We start from the raw sequence: 17,876 nt of genomic DNA on the forward strand, positions 1-17,876 counted from the left end.
TTTAAATGCATTGACCATTTTTATTTTGCTATGCGGAAACATACATTCACCAGGGGCTGTGCGATGCAGTTGACAGTGAAATGGAGAATATATCTTCTTGAAGGCTATTTATAACTCAATGCTAAATAGTTTAATTACAGTGGAAATTCTGTACAGTTTAAGGCTTGGCTCTGAACTAGATTGTAAATATGGACCAGATTTGGAAATAAAACACTTTTTTCAAGTAAAAAAAGAAAATTAAAAAAAAAAAAAATACAAGGAAGGAGAAATGAAGAAAGGAAACAAAAGCAACTGAAGCCCAACGAGTTTTCCTGGAGTGAAGTTTCATCATTATGGTAAACTAACAAAAATACAGGTTTTCTTTCCAAAATAATGACATTTTACATATTTAGGACTCGTCAGGGTACCCTGGGAAGCTTTCCAGATTGAACACGGACCAAAGCAGATGACAGGGAAGAAATCACATTAATATGCTAAAATCAGTACTACCTTATAACGAATTAAATTAGATTACACAAAGCAGGATTGTGAGCATTAAATATTTCCGGAGAGTCATTACCGTTGATGGGTGAGAGTAATAAACCAGAGGAAACAAATAACAAGATTCAAGTTGTTTACTGAATAAACTCGGTTATTGGCACATCTAATCTGGGAAAAACCTGACACAGTGGACCTAGACAGCTTCTAGCAGTTGAGGGTAATCTTCGTTGATCTGTAAACAAAAGATTTGCCACCTAAGAAACTGCAATTTTGTTTAGACTTTAATCATCATCAGCTATGAAAGGCATGGACTGCTGTATGTGTTACATGAGATCACGGTTTCTATTGTTGGTTATGAACGTGCAGGTGGAGCCGAAAACGGAGACACGGTGTGAAAAGTAAAAATGCTGCTCTTTTTGTAACTGTATCGTTGCTTCATGCAATATCGGTTTAGTGGTGCTGATTCAGATTGCTTTATTATGGGAAGATCTCTCTGCCAGTGTCTTTATCAAATGATCAAAGTCAGTTCTTCTGGATTGAAATTGTCCATGGGCAGATACAAGTCAGTGGGTTAGAAGAGGGAACGCCATATAGACTGTTTTTTCCTAATGGTTTGCATAACTGGCTTCGTGTGCAGCCTAGGTTATTCCTGTAGAAGAGAGATTTGATCAGTTACTCATTTGAAAATACATGAGAGTTTCCCTCAGACTGAAGTCAGGTGGCAAGTATCTTACAAGGTTATTAAATGCTCTTCTGGACAAGATACTGTAAAACACCAGTGTATGTCATGGACAAGCTTCTTCTGAAATAACCTCATCATTACCCAAGTGGCTGACCGCACTGAAAAGAAACTTTTTCTTTTTTTTGCTTTCCTTCTTAACTTGAATATGATGAGTGATTTTTATATTCTTCCTTTGAGAGAGGCCACTTATCAATCTAGGTTTCTAAACCAATGTTAGAGAACTAACTTCCTTTACACAGGTAGAGCATTTAAAAGATTTTTATTATATAACCAAGTGTGCAAGGAGCTGCATTCAGCATTCAAAGCCCTCCAAGCATGTTCAGTGTTCATCAAGTTCTCGCAGGTGAGTTAGTATGCATGACAAGTCTGAGTACACACAGGAGATGCTGTCTGCTTATGATGCTGGCCAAACAGCAGCTGGAAAGGCATGCGTTTCCTGAAGGAAAGCAGGACCACAAGACTGCATTTTTGCCTCCTCCTGAGACACAGTGCTACACTCTGGGGAAAAAAAAAAACCATCCCAAAGAACATAGGAAAATAGATGACATCCACAGTGAGAGTGAGTGGTTTGGTTTCAAATTGTAAAACGAAGCAAAACAAAAGCATAAACAGGCTGGAACCAAACACAGTTGAAGAGGAAGCTAACAATGGGATAATGCTGGCATCAGAATGGGCATCATTTTATTTCCCTAGTTTTTGGAACACACAAATTGCACCTCTCAGAACAAAACCATATTAGAGCTGATTAGGCTACATGGCCAGTGAAATCCAACAAACATGACCTTTCAGACCTGGCTAATGAGAGGAGCATGGACTGAAAGGGAAGACGTGCAGGACCATGCAAGCAGTCTCTGCTTTCTCTTTATCCTCTAACTGGCAGGGGGGACATCAAAAGTCCATAGTATGGAGCCTGTTAAATCTGAAACCAACCAGTATCCGCTCACCAATTCTCCATCCTCTTGATATCCAGCCCTGCAAATGCCAGTGAGAGAAAAAGGAGGAAAGGAGGAGGTGAGGGGAGGGAGAGAGGGAGGCCCCGGGCCACATGCCAGCCAAGGCCAAGCCTGGAGAAGCAGCACCCACCTCTTACCTGGGCTCAGTCTTCTCCATCCTCCGGGCTGATCTCTGTCTCTTTATGGACCACTACTTTGGTCACTGACATGTCAGGATGCTGCTCTTTGGCCTCTTTAATTGCCTGAGCCAGCGCCTATCCCCGGGAAATCACAGGAGGGCAGAGACAAAAAGGAGGTGGAACATGCATGGTCAGAGCAAGGAGGAGACTCATGAGCTAGATCTATCTACAGAACTCACAAATGGAGTACAACGACTGCCAAGCGGCTTATACTTTGTGAGCTGGAAAGTTCATTCGGAAAACTGACTACAGGCTGGACTAGGAGGACGGCTCTGGGCAAAGTAGGGCCAGCCGGTGTTTCTCGAGGTTCCCTGCCAGGGTATCCACCCTCTCTCACGAGATACCTGGTCATGGTCAATGTCCGCGTCTCCAGTGATGACGATTCGCTTCTCAATCCTCGTCTCTGAAATGCCTCCTTTCACAGTCTGAAAGCAACAGACAAGTGTTACGACGTTACCGTCCCTGTTGACTGGGGGAAATGGTAGAAAATGCTGACTCGGCTTTAAGTAGCTTCATTCATTCTTTAAAAGTGGACATGGACTCCTATGGCAGTTATTTACAACTGTTAGTTTCAGAAGCAAAGACAGAATAGATTCCTTTGGGTTTGGCTGGCTGGTGTTTCTGAAACGTCTGTCATATGCGAAGCAATGGAGCTAAGTGCTACGCCAAGGGTGTTGAATGCATGTTCCTAAGCAGAACTCGGCAGGTGAGGATGGAGGCATCATAAACAGCAGCTGTGAGAGCTCCAAGGCAGTGCTTGGCATCCTGGTATTCATGCAGGTGCCTGCAGGTGCAGCGCAACCTGGGGGTTCTGCACAGACACCTCCCTGGATCTGTTCCCAGTCCACTTACTTTGGTGATGTGGGTGGTGGTCGTGGTGCTGGTGGTTTCAGATGTGATGGTCTGCGCGCTCATGAGCACACCTGGCTCCAAGTCAGCACCGAGATCGACCTAAGCAAGCCAAGTGGGAGACATGACACATTACCTCTCCAGGATGCCCGCTCTGTTGCTTGAGGGCATGGTGATGACTTAGTTATCTGCACAATCACTGTGCTTTCCTGATAGCCCTGAGAGCTGCCACTGACTCTAGACTGGACCAAACACGGCCGCTGTGAACTATCATTAAAACCAGGACTTCAAAAGATAAAAATATAAGAAAATCCTTCTTGGGAGGTCTCTGGTGGTCTAGCAGTTAGGATTAGATGCTTTTACTGCAGTGGTCCAGATTCAATCACTGGAAGAAGAACTGAGATCCTATAAGCTGTGCTGTGTGGCCAAATTAAAAGTAAAAAAAAAAAATTCTACCCAACCAATCCTAAAGAAATCAACCCTGAATAGTCACTGGAAAGACTGATGCTGAAGCTGAAGCTCCAATACTTTGGCCACCTGATGCAAAGAGCTGATGCACTGGAAAAGACCCCGATGCTGGGAAAGATTGAAGGCAGGAGGAGAAGGGGACGACAGAGGATGAGATAGTTGGCTGACATCACTGATTCAACAGATGTTGAGTCTGAGCAAACTCCAGGAGAGAGTGGACAGGGAAAGACAGGGAAGCCTGGTGTGCTGTAGTCCATGGGGTTGCAGAGTTGGACACAACTTAGCAACTGAACCACCACCACCACCGCCTTATTTATGAGATTTATGTGGGATGTTTGTAGAGTATGTGGTACATAATAGGCTTACTAAATGGTCACTGTTGTTAAAAACAACAAAAACACAAAAAAGCAGGACTTCAGAAGTGTAAGCAGGGGCCGGTGGAACTAGTGCTTTTCCTTATCTAAACAGTGAGGGAGATGAGATTTCTGAGCCTCTTTCTACATTTTGGCTTCCCTCATAGCTCAGTTGGTAAAGAATCCGCCTGTAATGCAGGAGACCCTGGTTCGATTCCTGGGTTGGGAAGATCTGCTGGAGAAGGGATAGGCTACTGACTCCAGTATTCTTGGGCTTCCCTTGTGGCTCAGCTGGTAAAGAATCCACCTGCAATGTGGGGAGACCTGGGTTCAATCCCTGGGTTGGAAACATCCCCTGGAGAAGGGAAAGGCTACTCAACTCCAGTATTCTTGCCTGGAGAATCCCATGGACAGAGGAGCCTGACAGGTTACAACCCATGGGGTTACAAAGAGTTGGACATGACTGAGTAACACTTTCATTAATTACACTTAGGTGCACGAAGGCATGCACGGGGTGAAACAGGTGCCAGGGCTCTGGGCTTCATAGACTGTCTTACCTGTGCTGATTCATACGTTATGGTTTTTGTTTCTGTGTGAACTACCGGCACTTCCTTGGTAGAAATTTCTAGCTTTACTTCTCCTGGTGAAACGCTGCCAAAGCTGATGGTTTCTGTCTTCACAGTTGAAGACTACACCAACGGGAAGGAAGCAGAGTGGTTCTTAAATTTTGCACAGACACATATATTTTCCCCCTCCCCTCTTGGTGGCTATATAAGCACAGGTTAGTATGAAATAAATGTTTATGTTTTACATGGGGGTACGTTGGGGAATGAGGCATACAACAGATATATGTGAGTCTCCCAGAATTCACATGGAATGTTCCAGGTAAAGGAAAACATTTTGAAGCAAATTGAAAAAACACCCACATTTTTATATTCCCTCTCTTCTATCTCAAGAACTAATTTTAATAGATTAAAAACCATAAATTAGCCTTTTATTCCATAACTTCTTAGAGAAAAGGAGCAAGTAATAAGACATTGAACCACCCCTGCCTATATATACTTCTGAGATCTCAATAAAAGAAAAGAAAGAATAAACTCTAGCACTTGGCGCCTGGGCAAGCCTGGCTGTGGCCCTTCTGGATAAGTACACTGATCAGAAATAGATCTATCAAGTTTTCTAATATCTTGGCTGGCCATGCATCTCCCAGGTTTACTGCCAATTACAGTAATTACAACGGTAAGAATCATTTCCTGGAACTGTAGATTATTAATCATCATTATCTATGTTTGCATGTGATCCCAAAGATGGAAACTAGCACGGAGACCCACAGTTGCCATGCAAGAAGGCAGTTAAGAGGAGAAACAAACTGCTCTTGGAAAAGGAAGAAAATTATCAACATGTAGCCCCGCCTTTACACTTAACTAAATTTTAGGGACTTGCTTTAGTGATACAAGGAATATTAACTATTAGTTACCTCAAAATGAGGTTGTTGTTCCAAAGTTTCTGAAATGTGGACGGCTGCACTCTGCTCCTCCTCTGGCTCACAGGAAACAGTGGCCATTTCGTCCTGCTCCACAACAACTTTATCGGCCACCTCCCCTTTCTCCTCCTTTGCCCCCTCAGTAAGAGCTGAGCCCTCCTTCCCTTTTGCGCCAGAAGCATCAGCAGGTGCTGCCTGGGTCGCAGTGTCTGCGTCATCTCCAGCTGCGTAACAAGCATCCCCGCTCGCATGCACATTCATCACATGTCTCTCCTCCACCAACACCGTTTCCTGCACAACCTTCTCCACACTAGGTGGCTGGGGTTGCTGGGCTGTTTCTGTCTCTATATCGCTGGACTCCGTCTTGACTTCTGTTTTCTGCATGGAAAAAAAAAAATTGTGGCGTCAGTATGACTTTCCACCAAGCAAAGGTCAAAAGGCAAAAAAAACCAAAAGAAGCCACTCACTGGGGTATCTGTGCTTATACCCAGAAGCACTTACAGAAAGTATAATTTAGCTTTCATTCCCCCCACCAGAATCTCTGATACCCCGAAACACACACTCAAACTTGTGCTACTCCTCTGGGATGTTGCAAAAGAAAGAGTGCGGTATAAAATGCAATTTAAAAATCAAAACAAAACGAAAGCATGGGGGCACATGCCTATCAGTCTCGGCGGCTTCTTCAGACCTAACAGATGACATAAGATGCTTTAAAAATTAAATGCTGTTAAAATGTGTCAGCAAGATTACTTTCTGAACATCTGAAGTATGTTCTTGTAATGGAACTGAAGACATGTGATGTATATGTGGGGAAGGCACCGAGGGGTGGAAGTGAAGACCCTCTCAGGGGTCTTCAAGGCAAAGCCACCTGGATAGAAAACACACACACACACACATCAAAAAGGCATAAAGAAAAGGCAAAAAGGCAGAGCAGAGACATGGGGCATGGAAACAAACGGCCACCTGCACCCAGCTTTGAGAAGTGGAAGTGACCGCGCCTATGAACTCTGTCGGTTTTCTCGCGGACTCTAATAAGCTGAGGATTTCTGAGCCGTCCATGAGCTTTTCGCCAGGGGTCTGTTTGGTCTGAGTGAACAGAGAAATGGAGAGTCAGGCACAGTGGTTGGGACACACGTGAGCATGTACACATTCACAGCCAGTGAGACACAACGGTGGGTGTAGGACCCAGGGCGAGGGATGGCGGGAGCTACAGAAAGGGAGGGGAACTCAAAACAGCCAGTCATCGGGGTGAGCAGGGGCTCTGGTTCGGGAAAGCGGACAGAGTTCCTGGGTTGGGGCGGTGCTGGGTGAAGCAGATCCTTTCCTAGCCCCGCAAGGCCAGCAGCACCACCCCACCTCGGGGACAAGAGCTGAAATAAAACGGCAGGTGTCTCAAGGTGCACGTCGGACCGCGTGGTGACTTTTAACCATGAAAACAACCAAAAAGCTTGGGTTGGCGGCTCTCAACATAAGCCAAACAGCCAGAGAAACGGAAAGGCTGGGGTGGAAGGGCTGCCTCTGCAAACAGTCATGCTGGAATCGGAAACAGCGGCCTGAAGGCGGCCCCGGTTACCACGACTTGGGATGCGGCCGACTTGGTGACGACATAACGGGCAGTGGCGACAGTGACGGCCGGTTCCTGCGAGTACCTCCACTCGGACAGGCTCTTCCTGCGGGGACCAAAGGGCCCCACCTTCAAGGCCTCGGCCTCGGGCTCCGCTCGGCCCAGTCGTGGGCCCTCCAGGCCAGCATCCCTCCTGGGCACCTGGGCTTTTCCCACAGCATCGTCCTCTGGGCTCTGCCGTCGGGACTCGGCTTCCTTGATGGGGGCCAGCGACTCCGACAGCCTCCGCTTCGGGGTGTGGACCTCGGCCCCTCTCCTGGCCCTGTCCTCGGCCACAGCTCCCAGGACCTCGAACTCGGCCAGGACGAGGGGGGTCTTTATGGACTCAGCCAGTCCCCGCTCCACAGTGGAGGGCGACAGTACCTTCTCGCCTTCTCTGCCTTTTCCGGTCATCGTGACAATTTTTCCCGACACGGTGTCATAGGACTTTCCGAGAGTGTATATCTTCTGCTTGTTCTCTTCTTTCAAGTGCATTTCTTGGGCCAAGTCTTCGAAGCTCTGCACTTTCACGGTGCTCGATCCCAAGAGGTCGGTGGGGATGTCACCAGTTCTACTGCTCAAGGTCACCACCTTGTACGTCACAGTCTTTTTCGAATCACCATCAGCTACCTCAGTGGGCACTTTGTCTACAATAACCCAATCCTCTGTGCCCTATATTTGAAATATAAAAGCTAAATTAGAAATTCTGATGGTATTTCATTTCTAAAATAAGAATGCTCTAAAAAAGGTAATCTAGATGAGAGCTACACTCGGTCTGGGAGGTGAGTGTCCAGGGCAGGGGTTGTGATCTATTAATTACAGCTGCAATCTCGTCTCATCTGATAACTCTAGCCTTCAACTCAGAGTATGATCTATTGTAGACCTGCAATTTCAGATTTCTTGAAATACTTCAGTGGTAAATTTTGCAAGGAATATATCTGATCTTGTACTCAATGTCTGGTCATTTTGTATTTCAAGATTATAAAACCTTTTTGAAGCTGTTGTACATGTTATTCAGCTTTACTTAGGTGGACACAGAAAAGACTGTTTTCCATGCGAAATAGAACACTGCACTTCACATCTGTTGTTCTCACAAAGTACGTGCCAGCATTTCCACAAACTTCTGTGAAAATCATTTTCCGTGTTTGTGAATTATATTTCCTTATATGGGTGCTGGAATCCACTCTAGCACTTATTATCCATAAATACTGAGTGCACTTGTGTTCCAGGTATGGTAATGAACTATTTCCCACCGTTAGCACATTGTTCAGAGCCTCTTAAAAAAACAGGCTATACTTGTCTGCACATTGTTCCGAACTTATTTACAACCAAAGTTCATTGTCTCAGGAGTTTCTTTGCCACTTTCCTTAGTGTTAGTTCCAAAAAGGCAGAAGAAATGGGAGTTATGAAACTTCTGTATTTGGGAAGCCTATGGAGAGGTTAGCAGGTGACTTAGTCTAACAGGTTACAGCGGGAAGAGAAACCAAGCCAAGAGCAGGGGAATGCCTTGCTTTACATCTTGATCTCGGATGTTTTTTACTTTCTTATTTATCCTTGCCTGAAAGCCTGAAGCTAAAATTGGAGGGGGCGGGGCTTAAGAAAGAAGATGACAAACCCATCTACAGAGTGGTGCTGGATTAAATGAAATGACTTGAAAAGTAACCTCTAGGGTCGACGGGACAGTTTTCTGGAAAATGATTTGGCGAGAGGTAAACACAGAGATTGCTGAGTCTCCTTCCTGAATTTTCTGTGTCACACTCTGCTAGTGGGAAAACCAGTAAAAGTTCAGAACTTTCAAAGTCAATCAAGGTCATCTGAATTACCATGGCTCTATGGGTGAGAGAGACAGCAAAAAGGCCCAGTAATATCATTACAAACTATAATCATAATGCTTCAATGACCAAACACAGACATAATCACTGAGAAGCAAAGGCCACAAAGAAATGATGGCTAACGGATAACTAAAATAGTAAGAAAATTCCCTATTTTCCCTCCCAGGAATCTAGGCAAAAATGATATACCTACCTTGGTGGCAAGCAAGGTAAATTTTAAAAAGAAAGAAAAAACTAAAGATATTTGAATGACACTGAAATCTGAGGAGCAATTCCCTCTGATTCCTTAATGTTTGTTTTTTACCTGAGACTCAAAGAATGGAGAGCTTCCTTGCTGCAAAAATAGAACCTTTTCTGAAATCTCCCTTTCTTCTTCAGTCTGTTTGAATAAAGGGTGTTGGATGGGAGAGGAGGAAGCAGACAGTTTCCAAAAAAACAAGTTAGGAAGAGAGCTCTTTTCTTGTGCTACACATATAATAGTCATTCGTTTTTTTTCCCCAGAAGAATTACTGTCTGTTAATTTGGAAAATTAATGTCAAAGTTGAATAATTATTTCCAAAGTGAAACAGATTATTCTGTGACTCTCTGGTGGTTTTAGAAATTGAACATTTCTCATTTCTACAAACACAGAACATGCAAGAGTGGAATAAAGGACTTCCTGGCGTCTCAATAGGTGTTTATATGGCTGTCATCTGCAATACTGTAGAAATGAGTATTCCAATGAAAATGCTAAGATTAAAAAAAATAAGTTGGGAATAAATCCTCACTTCCATTTCTGACAAATTCTTCATCACATTCTGCACTGAAGAGCTGCCTGATGCAGAGGCAGGGAATATGGATCACTGTATTCCCTACTAATCTGAAATACCCAGCCTAGCTTGAGGTCTTTATTCTACAAATAAACATAAAATATACTCAAGATTATAGCTTTATTTAAACTTTTATAACATGGTGAGTAATTCTGAAAAGTCAGCTTCAGAATATCTTGGTGAAGAATTAAGTACTTCAAATCGTACTCGTCTTTAACATATACACTTAAGAAAAACACTGCATTATGTCATGTTAAAATAGGTATTTTCCTTCCATCTATTTTAATTTCTTTCTTTAGTATTAAAAATGTGTAATTCAAGGGACAATGCAATAATTATTGAGCCTGTCTCTCTGTACAGGCTCAGTAGCTAATAAAACTCCACAGAATAGTGATAGAAAGGACATTTTGGTGAAGCAATTTAAAAATAATAACAGAGTTCAGAGCATCGAGATGAATGGAACTTTGAAAATAAACCTTCTTGCTGTTTGTTAAACAGTATAATTTTATCAGAGGTATTTAAAATTCCTGTGTATGTGTTTACAAAGCTTTCAGTGCTCTATTTAATCATTTTCCTGCAAGAGGTTATACAGGAGCATCTGGAGTGTTCTCCAGAAGGGCCTGCTGACAGTCTGATAGCGCTGCTCTCAGATGCTCCTTTTAAATAAGGAACAAAGAAGACGTTCTGAAGGGGAAAAAAAATTTCTGTCCTGCCCCATTTTGGAGAAAGATATTGGAAGAGATAAACTGTACCCTGTGGAATCATTAAATGTGGATTTATGCTTTAAACTTTCAATCAGAGCCTCTTTTTCCAACAGAAATAAGAAACAGGAAGGAAAGGTTGAAATTATAGGTACTTATCAGAATACCAAGACTAGGCTTCTAATTATAATCACTGAGCTAAATGTTTTTCCTAGGATGAAAGCTTAAAAAAAAAGACCCAGCAGCAGGAAAACAGTGGTTTTCAGCATATCCTGTTATCTGACATCAACTAATTTTAACAACTTCTGTGTCTGTAATTAAAAATGTCCACATGGTCCGCACTCAGAACTGTGCATACCCTGTAACAGAAAAGGGTAACATGAGGGGACAAATGTTACCATTAACGCTATGCATGATCGACTCCAACCCAGTGAGTTTGACTAAAGAGAAGTGAAGAGGTATTGATGAAGAAAAGCTAATGATTGAGACATTTACTAGGGGTTAAGACACAGTCTGCCTGCAATGCGGGAGACCAGGGTTTGATCCCTGGGTAGGGAAGATCCCCTGGAGAAGGAAACGGTAACCCACTCCAGTACTCTTGCCTGGAAAATCCCATGGATGGAGGGGCCTGGTGGGATATAGTCCATGGGGTCTGAAAGAGTCAAATCCAACTGAGTGACTTCACTTTCAAGACAGAGTCAGATGCACACTCTATTTCATTTAGTTACTTAAACATTCATGTCTATGTCATAATTGGGACACAAGGCCCTATAGTGGCCTGCAAAATTCACAGAGCTGTTACTCGCTCATAAGGGTCTCTATAGAGCTGTGACTTTCATTTCTGCTTGGGCTGAGGGTTCTCAAATTTGGTTGTGCATTACAATTCTGTGGAGAGCTTTTAAGTAAGAGTAATGTGTGAGGTGCACCTCTGATTAAATCAGACTCTGATGCGGAACCCAGGTATCAGTAGTTTAAAAGTCTTGTAGGTGATTGTAATATGCATCCAGAGTTGCACCCCAAAGTCGAAATGCAAAGTCACAGAAGTCAGATTCAGATAATAAAGATGATTCTCTCTAGCATGTATAGATGATCCATGGTGAATGGATTTTTTTTTTTTTTTTTTGCCCAATTTAAGGGCCATCTGAGACCTGAATAGCAAAAGTAAACTTGGACAAGAAAGCAGAAAAATGCATAAAGAGAGCTGATTCTAGGTATTCATGACAATTATGGTCTATAAAGTTGCCATGAACACTGAATCAGTGAACACTGGACTAGTGAATGCTGAACCATGGCTCCTAGGGGAAAGACTGGGTCAGGTTCCTGGGTGCCTCTGGTCATGAAATTTTCATCAACTGATCAATGCATAACCTTGTTTTATGTGTGTTTTTGTTTAAAGACCACTTCTTTAATATATATTATTGATCCATTAACATCGAACTTACAGTCAGCAGTACTGTAACTTAATCCTGAACAAAGCTTACCTAACACACATATTTTCCTATAAGGCACATCACAGCCTTCCTGTACTTGGGAATACTAGAGAGCACTTCAGTGCTGTGCCTGGAGGTCATTTTAGACAGTGAAAATCACCAACAAGAACATAAAAAAGCAGAAACGTGGCATTCAACAGGCTATGGAAAGGACGGGTGCTTACAGTATCAGACCTGAGACTTGTTACCTGTTGAGCCTTATCTGAGGATGCCTTGAGCAACTGTTTCTTTTAACCACTTTGCACCTGTCTGCAAATTATCATGAAAATGTTTAGTATTTTAGGATTACAATAAATTTCAGTGAATAGGTGAATGTGCACAATCTGGAATCCATGAATAGGGAGGGTTGATTGTGCTAAGCTTATGTATCAGTAAAACTGCCCGCCACCTTAGAAAAGGGGACAGCACTGGCAATGTATAAGTGTTAGCTTGTATTGCACTGTGGTTAGAATGTGGAAATTCTCAGTATTCATATAACCATGAAGGAATATTCCCCTGGTGGCTCAGACGGTAAAGAATCTGCCTACAATGTGGGAGACCAGAGTTCAATCCCTAGGTCAGGAAGCTCCCCTGGAGATGGAAATGGCAACCCACTCCAGTATTCTTGCCTGGAAAATTTCATGGATCGAGAAATCAGGCGGGCTACAGTCCATGGGGTCGCAAAGAGTCGGACCCAACTGAGCCACTAACACTTTCACTATTCCCCTGATATGGACTAGGCCTGTGACTGCATCACAAAAAGGCTGCCATGGGACATATCTGTGGACAGAAGATGTACCCGACACCCTTCACATCTCATCCATCTACCTTCCATTCCATGGGCTCTATGCGCGGGTTTGTCTGTTTTACAAAGTTCAGGAGGATTTGCTATCATTTGCTTCTTTGGGACATTGTGGCCTCTTGTCTACTACGAACTCAAACATTTGAAATGCGAAACAACTGGCAATAAAATTCACACTTTACATTAAACATACATTATATTCTAAGAGTATGATCCCATTACTAACTCATTTTATTTCCAACCCCTAATTTGCTTAATTGTTCATAAATTGGTAGCAAAATAGATTTACTTAGGGTTCGACCACCATAGATAAAGAAAAAAGATGGTTCATTAAAAATCAGGGGTCATTATATTATCTTTCCAAAACAACACTGCATCACTGAGATTGCCAAAAAAAAAAAAAATCCAACTAAGCTTGGGGTCACTAAATCAAAGTTCCTTTACCCTTCTGACACAAATAGTATTACTTTGAGATGTCACTTTAAAAAATTAAGTTAAATACCTTTTAGAAATAATTAGACCTCTTTTTAAAACTGGCCAATTACTGTTTAATTAAAGTGAGATACATTAAACGAATGGGTAAAATCAAATGAGTAATTTATCTAGAAAAATACCTCGCCTCTAAGATGAATATCTTCTGTTTACGTGTTTTTAAACAAATATGCTTTGCATATGCCTAGCTGGCTGGGAGGACACAATTTATCTTTTGTGCTTTTCACACAACCAATAATGAAAGCCATGTTAAGTTTGAATATAGAAATGAAGAAGAATTTAAAGGATAAGAACTTGCAGGGTAGTTCTTAGGGCTGTCTTCGGGGCCCTCAAATGAGTGTAAACTGGGTGTCATCCTACTGGGGAGGAGTGTTAGATGGAAGGCCCCAGGGCAAGAGAAGTGGGCACAGCCCTGACTGCCCAGCCCAGGAAGGACCACTCTTCTGGGACTTCAGGCTACTTAGAGCTGCTTTCTCAGAGCCCCTTTGATAACAGAGTTGATAACCCTGTTTTTAAGAAGCTCTTCTTTACATCCAGCAAGTCTTCATCTAACAGACACTTAAACGCAGTTACTAAGTCAGTTGCTGATGCCTGGGCTATGGAAACCAAGCACTTGCTCTTCTGCAGAGGACATGTTTCCTCCATCCTTTAATCCTTTAGTTAAAAAAAAATCCTTTCTAGGTCTATTGTAGTTTCTCTGCATCAACAAGGACAAGGCAAGGACATGCAGCCATATCCATGTCAAGTTCAGTATTTCCAACCATCACCTCTTCAAGTCATCAAAGTTCTTTGGATTTATCAATGGGCTTCCCTGGTAGCTCAGGCGGTAAAGAATCTGCCTGCAATGCAGGAGATACGGGTTTGATCCCTGGGTCAGGAAGATCACCTGGAGGAGGGAATGTCAACCCATTCCAGTTTTCTTGCCTGGAGAATCCCATGGACAGAGGAGCCTGGTGGGATCATCAATGCTATTCTCTAAGAATTAGAGGATTTAATAAGTGAAAAAATTTTATTTTACTAGTCTAATGGCCTAGACTTCTACAGTCCCTGGTTTATTATCACCACTCTAACTTTTCCAAGCAAACTACCTGAACCTCCATTCAGAGAGCCTGCTACCTCCCAAGTCCTTAAGTGACAGCAGAGGAAGAGAGGCTTGACATTTTCAGTGGCAATTTATTTTGTGCTTTTGTAACTTAATCCAGTATCGGTCATCTTCAGAGCCAATGTGTCCTTCCTTATTTCCAGCCCTTATAGAAATAGGGTAAGCTATATGTAGAATAGCTACTGGGAAGTTACTGTAAAACACAGGGAGCTCCTGGTGCTCTGTGGCAACTTAGAGTGGTGGGATGGGGTAGGGTGTGGAAGGGAGGCTCAAAAGCGAGGGGCCATATGTATCCTTATGGCTGATTCACATTGTTGTATGGCAGAAACCAATGCAACATTACAAAGCAATTATCCTCCAATTTAAAAAAACCCATAAAATTAATAAGAAAAAAAGAAATAGGGTAAATCAAACTTGACTAACGATGATAAAACTAATCTGACCATAACTCATGAATGACAGTCTTACTAATGCAGGAACTAAAATATTTAAATCAATCTGGAAAATCTGAAACTTTTTGTGGTGAAACTCTAAACAATCTGAATGAAACTTGCAATGCAGGAGACCTGGTTCGATTCCTGGGTTCGAGTCCTGGGTTGGGAAGATCCCCTGGAGAAGGAAATGGCAATCCACTCCAGTATTCTTGGCTGGAAAATCCCATGGGTAGAGGAACCTGGTGGGCTACAGTCCATGCGGTCGCAAGAGTCAGACATGACTTAGTGACTAAACCACCACCACCACCAATGGTACAAGAATATTTTGGTCACCGGACTTTTCATTTATTCTGCATAAAAAGGCCCTTTTCAAAATGACTGAAATGGAGATAACACCTTGTCATTTTTTAAAAAGTGGGACTGGAACTGTCAAGAAAGTCATGATTATGGTCACTTTAGATAAATAGCTTTCAAAGGAAGTTTAGAAAATGACTAATATCTAAGCATTGCATATAGACTCCTGCTTAAAAAGGAGTTTTCTACCATAAGGGCCTAAGTTTTAATTTTATTCTGTTCTATCCCATCTTCCTGGACAAATGTCTTTCAAGAAAGGAATCTTGGTAAGAAAGAAGTTAATCAATGTGATGCTAGAAAGAAGTTGATTTCTAAAATGACTTCTTTTGACAGACAGACAAAGAAAGATGACGTGTTTGCTAGTCTACAGTCAGATTAGTACCACTGCCGCTCTGGGTCCTACACTGGGGCGCCTTGAAGTCACACCAGCTGAATCTTCTCGCTGAACATTCAAAGAGAGTATTCATTCTATGTGGAAAGCTCTTACTCAAAAAGACCTCTGGTGTTTACTTTCCCTCTTAAAAATCAAATAAAAACTGATTATAAATCATAATATAAATGCTTATATATATAAATCAGTTAAAATAACCAGTTTTTAAAAACTGTATATATATATGTTATAAACAAAAATCTGGCCTTTACTTTCCCTTTTAAAAATTAAATAAAAACTGATTATAAATCATAATGTAAATGTTTACATATGTCAGTTAAAATAACCGGTTTTTAAAAAACTATACGTATATATATGTTATAAATAAAAATCAAACACCAGTACAAGGCTGGTATAGTATTCCCAGAGGAAAACATGTCCTGAAATGTTATCAACTCCAGAACAATGTTCAGTCAAACATTAGACCATCTCAACAGGCCTCATCTTGCAAGTGATGAGAAACAGTTATGGGCCTTCAGGGCATTTCTTCAGGCAGCGAAAGTACATTCAGAAAAAGTGACCGTGAGTTAATTCATACAGTAGGTCAGTCTCTTAGCTGCGCAATCTGAACAAGCAGCCCTGCACCAGAGTGTCCTTCCAGGGCGCCGTGGGATGAGACTACTCGCTCCCTGGCCACCCAACCATTTTACAGGTTATACACAGACAAGGGGTGAGAGTCTATGCTCAGAAGTCTTCCAGATCCCTTCCCTGAAGACCCTGTAGAGGAGCGACACTAGTCAACAGAAGACGAGTGCAACCTGATGCCTGAATACCGACCTCTTCGGGTACCAGCGGCTCGATCATGGGCGCATCCTCCTGCCGGGAGGCTAGTCGCACGGGGGAGGTGGAAAGCCTCTTTTCCCACTCGTTCGTGATGGCAGTGTCTGTGGAGGTTTCTAAAAAGGTTCTTTTCAGCTCACTAATATTGGTCTGATGTTTCATCAGGTCGTCTTGGGTTTTATCTAGCTCCTATATTCAGAACATAGAGAATCCAACAGTCAACGTTTTACACTTGATTTCCTTTCCACACGTGCTCGCTCTCTTTTTAAAAGCAAGGTCGTTATCTCATTAGTAGTCAAAATAAAAAAAAAAATTCTGATCAGGGTTCATGACACTACCACAAACACGCTGGTGAAAATGTGATATTTCCAAGGAAAAGCGAGGGAAAACAAAATCTACATCACACAAGCATAAAAATCAAAAGTTTCAAAGGTCAACTGTAAAGAGTGTAATTCACACGGAACCAGAGAATTAAAATAAATACACACACAGGAAAGGGGATCTATATCTGGGGAGACAGGAGGGAATCAAAGGAAGCAGAGAAGTCAACCGCACGTAGTCACAGGTGAGAACACACCCTTCATGCATCATGGTACGAGCCCACAGGTGTGCCCCTGGAGGAATACCAACACACACGAGCATGCACTGGTATATACCAATACCAACCTCTAACATAAGATTACTATGTTTGACATACACATTTTCACCCTTTATTCGCTTAATCAGACTATTCTGAAAAAAGTGGAAAAGAAAGGAAAGGTAAGGGACATGATAAGTCACGAAAACAAGTGCCACCCTGCGCACGGCATCAACACACGGTCACCGCCACGGAGCATGCTGGAAGATCTGAACACTGGAGATCAACAGTGACTTATCGCACGCTGCTTTTTTTTTTTTTGGCTTTTGTTCCATTTTGAGTTTCTACCTGTGCCTTGAGCTCTGCATCTTCCTCCTGGTCCGACTGCCAGCATCAAGAAAGAGTGGGAGATAAAGTCTTACCATGCCATCGACTCTGAGATGGAAGGATGGGGTCTAGATAAGCCAGCTACGTGGGGACACTTGTCTACGCTTACACTGGAGGACATTTCTTTCTTATATGTGAACCACAATGCTCTCTTATTAATTATGAAGCTTAATAAGATGATGAAAGCAAAGGACTCCTTGCTCGGTGGGTCTTGGACGCTTCAACCTGGAGACTTCCAAGAATGACAAGCATACACCCTGAGTGGGAGGTGACCACTAGGACTTGACGGGTTGTCCTTACATTAGAAACGGTTCAGGAAGTGTGAGTGGCCACATCAAAATTAAAATTCACCAAACAGCTATGAATACCCAATGATGAGTGCTCTGAGTCAATTTTTACCATAATCCTATGAGGTTAGCTATTAAGATCCCCAATCTGTAGACTAGAGAAGTAAGGCACAAACAACTTAACACAAAGGTTCTCACATTAAAAAATTTCTTTAAACCTTGTATTTGTTGAGCCCACGTACTTTAAAACAAATTTAGGAAGAGGAGAAGGCTGATACTGGGTAACTAAGAAAATTAAAATAAATAAATA

General features: G+C 42.4%; 1 protein-coding gene across 1 annotated transcript in view; it reads right to left on the bottom strand.

Moving 5' to 3' along the window:
* Positions 1-993: 993 nt before the first annotated feature.
* EPB41L3 (erythrocyte membrane protein band 4.1 like 3) overlaps positions 994-17,876 on the bottom strand; it is a 90,331-nt gene continuing 73,448 nt past the window's right edge. Inside the window, exons 14-22 of the mRNA XM_052660501.1 lie at positions 17,241-17,276; positions 16,313-16,504; positions 6,471-6,593; positions 5,502-5,885; positions 4,582-4,713; positions 3,207-3,305; positions 2,699-2,779; positions 2,313-2,429; positions 994-1,129 (exon numbers count right to left, since the gene is read on the bottom strand). Coding sequence (XP_052516461.1) covers positions 2,319-2,429; positions 2,699-2,779; positions 3,207-3,305; positions 4,582-4,713; positions 5,502-5,885; positions 6,471-6,593; positions 16,313-16,504; positions 17,241-17,276 — 1,158 coding nt within the window. The 3' untranslated portion in view covers positions 994-1,129; positions 2,313-2,318. The remainder of the gene's footprint in view (positions 1,130-2,312; positions 2,430-2,698; positions 2,780-3,206; positions 3,306-4,581; positions 4,714-5,501; positions 5,886-6,470; positions 6,594-16,312; positions 16,505-17,240; positions 17,277-17,876) is intronic.

Source organism: Budorcas taxicolor, chromosome 22 (assembly GCF_023091745.1).
Source record: "Budorcas taxicolor isolate Tak-1 chromosome 22, Takin1.1, whole genome shotgun sequence".
Classification (NCBI taxonomy): Eukaryota; Metazoa; Chordata; class Mammalia; order Artiodactyla; family Bovidae; genus Budorcas; species Budorcas taxicolor.